Source organism: Poeciliopsis prolifica, unplaced genomic scaffold (genome assembly GCF_027474105.1).
Source record: "Poeciliopsis prolifica strain line A6 unplaced genomic scaffold, Auburn_PproV2 SCAFFOLD078, whole genome shotgun sequence".
NCBI lineage: Eukaryota > Metazoa > Chordata > Actinopteri > Cyprinodontiformes > Poeciliidae > Poeciliopsis > Poeciliopsis prolifica.
This window is the reverse complement of record NW_026562453.1, coordinates 610,001-617,500: the sequence shown is the minus strand read 5'-3', so window position 1 is coordinate 617,500 and position 7,500 is coordinate 610,001. Positions and strand designations below refer to the sequence as shown.

The window sequence follows — 7,500 nt, the reverse complement described above, 5'->3', positions numbered from 1 at the left end:
GGAAACTGGAGGTAAAACTATTTTAGTTACGTAAAAATTTGCATCATTTTCCTTTGACTTAACGATGCTCTGCTGTCTGACATGAAATCCCAATAAAATCCATCATATTTTCGGGTGTAAAGGGGCAAAACAGCTCAAAAGGTTTTGCTCCAGTCATAGTTTTGTTGTTTTGCATTTGTCTTGGCCACATACTGAGCTCTGTTCTTAGCAGCAACTTCTTAACATCAAAACTTCAATTAGCAAGAGCCAATTTCCTGCAATATAGGAAAAGGGAAAAAAAACAGTCCCCAGGGCTCCACTTCAGAACTTTATTAAAGCGCTGCGCAACACTCCTTAATTTGACTTTTTCTTATGCGCTTTCCAACCTTTAGGTCATTGGAGGATAGAATCCGCCCTCAGCTAGATTTGTTCTTTACAGCTGTGGAACAATGAGTAATTGAAAACCTGCAACGTGCAATCCCACAACCAAAGCCAGAGCTGGCAGTCGGTAAAAAATGCTGGCGTTAAACGTTTGAATCCCAGAAAGAGGACGGATAAATGGTCCTTGAGAATTCAGCGTAATCTCTGTAAATCCCAGATGGATCTCTTCCGCTGCCGGGATCTCAGTCTTCGCCTGTAAATATGCTCCGCTGCATAAACCGTGAATGGTCATTCAGCAGTTTGAAGGGCATGGTAATGAAGGCCAATGGAAAATCTATTTTAGGCAGATTCAAGGCCGAGGGATGATTAATTAAGAGAGTAGGGAAACGTGATAAATTTTGTCTTTAAGGGGACCCAGTGGAAAGATTCCTGCATGTTAGACGTGCTCAGCATCAGTTAGCAGAAAACAGCTGCTGTGTGAAACCTGCGCCGACTCCAGCGGCTCCCAAACCTTGGATCTCATGTTTCCGCTGTTCCTCCTGTCATATTCCTGTAACCAGGACGCTATTATGGGAAGCAATCGATGAACGCTCACATGTGAGGACCCATTTTCCACTGGAACAAATAAATAAAACAGGGCAGCGCATCCAGCCTGTTGCATGTAGCCTCGTTTTTGATGGATAGCTTGAATTTTATGAAAAAAACATCACAGAACTCAGCAAGAGATCTGACGTCTGAAAGTAAAACTAATGAAACTAATATGGCAACTGAAGATCCTAATTATTAAACTTATGTTTCTGATCTAGAGTGGGATCTTTCTGGAAATCAAAAATGTGTGTCTGGGTTCATATTGCCTTATTTTCCAGCCCATATCAACATATTAATGATGTATTTGATTGAAATCTATTTCAGCAGTCAACCAGTGATGGCTGGGAAGCGCTCCAGCATCCGGCCCACACTGTTGTTGTTTCTCAAACAAAGATGAAGCCAAAATGGAAAAGCTGCGAGAGAGAAACTAAACACAGCATCATCAGTCTCTCACAACATGGTTGCGTCAGCTCACCGAGGTTCCTGCTCAGCTCGGCTTGGCCTCAACCACAGCATTAAGAGTTAATGGTTGACTTTCTGACTGCAAGCTGCCGAAGTCCTGAGTCTGCACAAGTCTGGATAATCAACTGTCGCCCTCTGTGCTTCTTGTTTCCCAGACATTGTGCTGATGGGCTGTGCTTGTTTTTCTCCTGACAGCTCGTTGTGGCCAAACATCTCTACTTTCACCCAGAAGTCAAACTTAAGTCAAGCTGCCATATTTATTTCAGAGAGGAGTTTTCTCCTGCTTACCCTTCCTAATGGGTTTTGTCATTAAATTGAAATGTAGCTGCAGCCTGTAGAGGCTGATAGATTTCTGGATTTTTTGCAATTTCTGAAAACATTCCACAGTCCGATCTTGGAGCGAACCTGTGTTTTCACTCACAGATCATGATTAGCTTTAAAGGCCACTGCTAATGGCGTTGTGTTTACACTCCATGTGTACAAAAACAGAAAACTTTTAAAATGTTTTCTTTTAGTAAAATGATTTGTCAGACATTTCACCTCACATTTAGCTTTAATTGGGCGTTAGCAGGAGAAATGGCTCGTCGTCTTTTGCCACGAAACAAAAATCCTACAAGCAATAAAATCTGACACTTCATTTTCGCTTAAGGAAGTTCCTTCAGTGGTTCTTGGTGCAGCGCCTCTGCAGGCCAGGAGGGGAATAGGTTTTTCTAAGGGAAGATTTTTGGTTGGTTTAACTCAGAGCAGAGAGAAAGAGAAATGGAGCAAATGTTGCAGCTTTGGTTCCCAATAGAACAACGTCTATCAGATTATCAGGTGTGAAAACACCCTGAAAGCCTGACTGTTTGGTTAATTGGTCTCTCTGAACTGTCCTCGGGTGTGAGTGTGAATGCCTGCCTGTCTTGTGTCTCTGAGTGTCTCTGTGATGGACTGCAGGCCTGTCCGGGGTGTCCCTCGCCTCCTGCCAAATGACTGCAAGCGATAAGCGTCAGCCCCCCAGAGAACCTGCAAGTACAAGCAGGTGTAGATAATGGCTGGATGAATAGTTTCGAAATCACTGGCGACTGGCAGAAATTGCTTCTCTTAAGTCCTTGCTGATGTATCTACATTTGGTGTTGTGTGAACACAGAGCTGTGCCACAACTACCACCTCTAGTCAGTTTTTTCACACCTATGGAGGATTATTTATAATCTAGATTAACTTTCCTTTTAATAACTCGCTGTTTCACAAGGTGGTTTTCATATTCTGATATGTGAAACTGAACAGGAAGAGGCCGTATTTTGGTTTTAACAAGATCATTTTACTGAATATGAATCTATTCCAAAGAGACGTTTATAAATCTGCTGACTTTAAAATGATTGGCTCTTCCAACAAAAGGCATAACAATGTCTTTAATGCTTTCTGTGGAGGCAGAATGGACTCCTCTGAGCTTTACATTGTGAAAAGAAATTCACATCCTCTTGTTACGTAGGAAACGGTTAGAAATCTTAGAGCAATTAGCAAGTTCTGTGTTTCCAAAAGAGAACTGCATAATATTTTCTACAATTGCTTATCAGCTTTAGTATGTGACTAGTTTAGCTACAAATTGGAGCAAACTGAACACGAAGGCTCCTCTTTGACTCTGCAAGCTCATTTCTTGTGTCCCCTCTAAACACAAATCTCTCTCAGTGTGATTGTTTGAAATGTGGCTGATGTAAGTTTGTACTTTCCGGAGCATATCATCTGGCAGAGGCATGAGAAACCTAAATACATGCTGTCAAACAGAAATCTTCTTTCTCATAAAATGTCTTCTTGAATAGCCTCTACGTCTGCGAGAAAACACGGAGCATTTCTCTGGCTTCTTCTCCTCAGAAATATTTTTATCTTTTTGCCCACTGGATGTTAACGTGATCAGATGTTATTCAGAAGTTCTGCTCATGCATATGCTAAATAATATTGTGCATGAAATTTTGCTCTCGGTTTATAAATGCGAGGGTCACATATTTTTTGTCTAGACAGCAGCATTCAAAGACTCTGTGGTTCAGACATTCGCTTCCAGTTAGTTTACAAACGCTCGTCGCCTGCATGGCAATGAATGTTAATTTGAGGTTATTAATGATTTATTTGAAGAGTTGTTTTTTTCTGAGTGGATTAATCAGCAAGCTTTAGGGATTTAGCAAGGAATGGTTGCAGGAATGGATTTCCATTCATGTGGTCAAACCAGTATGTTCAGGCTCAAATATGTGCAGACCAGAGCTGTGCGGTCAGGGGAGGCAGGTGAGCCAGAGCCCCACCTGACATCATGGAAAAATAATATACAATGATAAAATAATTTATATTGCTATTTTCACCATGCGGTTTGTATTGTAATGCATTTTACCATTCAAATGCTCAGAGGACAAGTTTATGAGCAACCCAGAAACTACTGCAGCTCAAGCCTACCATGAATATTAATGTGTTGGGAAACCAGCATTGTCCACAGTGAAGCAGATTTCAATAGACTAAACGAATGAGTGGCAACCAACAAAAATGCTCTAAAAGCAAGTCTTTTAGGTTCGACTGAAATTGTTTTATCAGCAAACGAAACCTCCTGGTCCTTGCAGGATCCAGCAGGAGCTGGTGTCATTTCCAGCGGCCTTTGGTGAATGACATAAATATTTACTATAGTGAAGGTGAGGCATTTGTCAGGCCATAGAAGAGCAGTAACAGTTGTCATTCATGGTGGTGGTAGCAGCAGGCTGTGGGGCTTTTAGCAGTGCTTTTGGTACGTTGCACAAAATGGATGCATCTGTTGAAAATAAAACTTGCTGGGAGACTTTTACCCAAACACCATCGGGAGTGTATGCACATATTTCAGTCCACATGTATCGTTGTGACAACATCTGTTCTTTTTTCAAATCATTAAAAGCCCAACATAAAAATGAGATTTCTACATTACTGAAGAGAATGGAGTAAAACTAAAATGAAATATTCGCTTTATGAATGGCAGGTCAGGTTTCCTGATCCTTTAATGTGTTTTGTCTGGTTTACAAAATTAAAAAGTAGCAGAAACAGATTTTTTTCACCCAAACGTTACAGTTTACAGGATGCTTTCATGTCATACTTCACCTGCATCAAGACTGATGAAATTCTTTGAGCTGGCAGGATTTCAAACCGATCGGCATCCTTCAAGCGACACAAAGAGAGTGGCTTTAAATTGTGTGATCTGTCCTTACGCCTCTTTTTCAAACATTTAACCGTGTCCTTGGTTGGTCGTAAAGCTGAAAGCACAGACAGAGAACCTTTAAAGTGACTCCAGCACCTGAAAGTAGAAGTATTTTTCCATTTTCATATGCAAAGCTTAAGTAAAAACACGTTAGCACACAACTCATTACATTTATGCTCATTTACTTTGACTCCAGCTCACTTCCTGCTGCATATTAAACCACAGGAGCTCAGGATATTCATGCATTTTCAGTGGCCTGATTGAGAGTCTGACCTCGATAATGTGACACGGTGCCAGCAACACAAAAGAAACAGATGAAAAATATGCTGGGTCCATTGGAGATTTCATTTTCAAGCACAATACAAAAGCTATTCCTTTTTCACTAGTTTCTCTGTTTCTCTGTACCACCCACAGGGCCCAACTGCTATGCGGACACAGAGGTGATACCAGCTGGGCGAGAGGTGAAGATTGATGACTGCACAATCTGCTACTGCACGTATGAGGAGGGCACGTGGCAGATCGAGCGGCAGGCCACCTGCAGTAAAAACGAGTGCTAACAAAGCTAAAGACTGGCACAGGTGAGGAGCGGCGGAGGAGGCAACAGCCTCACCGAAACACATGCACACTCTCGGACTTTCACCCAGTCCACTGATGATCAGGGTCGGACAGCGGCGCTCCAACAATTCAGCATTTATACAGCAGCCAATCACCAACGACTGAAAATGCTTTTATGAAAGTTTCTAATCTTCACACAGATTATCTATTTATCTATGTATTAATTTATTTCTGAATATATTCAAAATATAAGGTCATGCTGAACTAGTAAAAAGATATTTTTTATAGTTTCTGTATTTTAATAAGCAATGTACTGGACCAGAGGTCAACAACAACAAAAGAATGTACAGAACACACTCTCACACACACAGCTGTCTCTGGAGGTGAAAAACCTCAATGTCTGAACATGTGGTGTCGTCACGACCTGACCTAACACCAGTCTGACCCAACACCAGTCTGGTTTTCATAACTGCGCCTGACCCAATCTGTCAGGTCCTGAAACTGGTCCATACACAAACGCTATTCCTGAAACCAGTTCAGACCTTTCCCAAAACCTGCCCAACATCCATTCCAACACCAGCCCTAACCAGTCCCAACACCAGACCCAATACCAGTCCCAACACCAGACCCAATACCAGTCCAAACACCAGACCCAATACCAGTCCAAACACCAGACCCAATACCAGTCCCAACACCTGACCCAATACCAGTCCAAACACCAGACCCAATACCAGTCCAAACACCAGACCCAATACCAGTCCAAATACCAGACCCAATACCAGTCCAAACACCAGACCCAATACCAGTCCCAACACCAGACCCAATACCAGTCCCAACACCAGACCCAATACCAGTCCCAACACCAGACCCAATACCAGTCCAAACACCAGACCCAATACCAGTCCAAACACCAGACCCAATACCAGTCCCAACACCTGACCCAATACCAGTCCAAACACCAGACCCAATACCAGTCCAAACACCAGACCCAATACCAGTCCAAATACCAGACCCAATACCAGTCCCAATACCAGTCCAAACACCAGACCCAATACCAGTCCAAACACCAGACCCAATACCAGTCCCAATACCAGTCCAAACACCAGACCCAATACCAGTCCAAACACCAGACCCAATACCAGTCCCAACACCAGACCCAATACCAGTCCAAACACCAGACCCAATACCAGTCCAAATACCAGACCCAATACCAGTCCCAACACCAGACCCAATACCAGTCCAAACACCAGACCCAATACCAGTCCCAACACCTGACCCAATACCAGTCCAAACACCAGACCCAATACCAGTCCAAACACCAGACCCAATACCAGTCCAAATACCAGACCCAATACCAGTCCAAACACCTGACCCAATACCAGTCCAACACCAGACCCAATACCAGTCCCAACACCAGACCCAATACCAGTCCCAACACCTGACCCAATACCAGTCCCAACACCAGACCCAATACCAGTCCAAACACCAGACCCAATACCAGTCCAAATACCAGACCCAATACCAGTCCAAACACCAGACCCAATACCAGTCCAAACACCTGACCCAATACCAGTCCAAATACCAGACCCAATACCAGTCCCAACACCTGACCCAATACCTGTCCAAACACCAGACCCAATACCAGTCCAAACACCTGACCCAATACCAGTCCAACACCAGACCCAATACCAGTCCAAACACCTGACCCAATACCAGTCCAAACACCTGACCCAATACCAGTCCAGCACCAGACCCAATACCAGTCCAAATACCAGACCCAATACCAGTCCAAATACCAGACCCAATACCAGTCCAACACCAGACCCAATACCAGTCCAAATACCAGACCCAATACCAGTCCAAATACCAGACCCAATACCAGTCCAAACACCAGACCCAATACCAGTCCAACACCAGACCCAATACCAGTCCAACACCAGACCCAATACCAGTCCAAACACCAGACCCAATACCAGTCCAAACACCAGACCCAATACCAGTCCCAACACCAGACCCAATACCAGTCCAAACACCAGACCCAATACCAGTCCAAACACCAGACCCAATACCAGTCCCAACACCAGACCCAATACCAGTCCAACACCAGACCCAATACCAGTCCCAACACCAGACCCAATACCAGTCCAACACCAGACCTAATACCAGTCCAAACACCAGACCCAATACCAGTCCAACACCAGACCTAATACCAGTCCAAACACCAGACCCAATACCAGTAACAATGCCTGGAACCCAATACCAGACCCAATACCAGTAACAATGCCTGGAACCCATCCAACACCTCTCTTGACACCTAAGCTCATGGCCCAGTCTGACCAGTTCCAACAGAG

At 43.8% G+C, this 7,500-nt stretch overlaps 1 protein-coding gene and 1 long non-coding RNA gene across 2 annotated transcripts in view; one reads left to right on the top strand and one right to left on the bottom strand.

The window, feature by feature from the left end:
- vwc2 (von Willebrand factor C domain containing 2) overlaps positions 1-6,075 on the top strand; it is a 41,434-nt gene extending 35,359 nt beyond the window's left edge. Inside the window, exon 4 of the mRNA XM_055021683.1 lies at positions 5,009-6,075. Within this exon, the coding sequence (XP_054877658.1) occupies positions 5,009-5,151 (143 nt within the window). The 3' untranslated portion in view covers positions 5,152-6,075. The remainder of the gene's footprint in view (positions 1-5,008) is intronic.
- Positions 2,314-7,500, bottom strand: part of LOC129352612 (uncharacterized) — a 14,989-nt gene continuing 9,802 nt past the window's right edge. Inside the window, exons 2-3 of the long non-coding RNA XR_008604894.1 lie at positions 4,498-4,649; positions 2,314-2,415 (exon numbers count right to left, since the gene is read on the bottom strand). This is a non-coding gene — a long non-coding RNA (uncharacterized LOC129352612). The remainder of the gene's footprint in view (positions 2,416-4,497; positions 4,650-7,500) is intronic.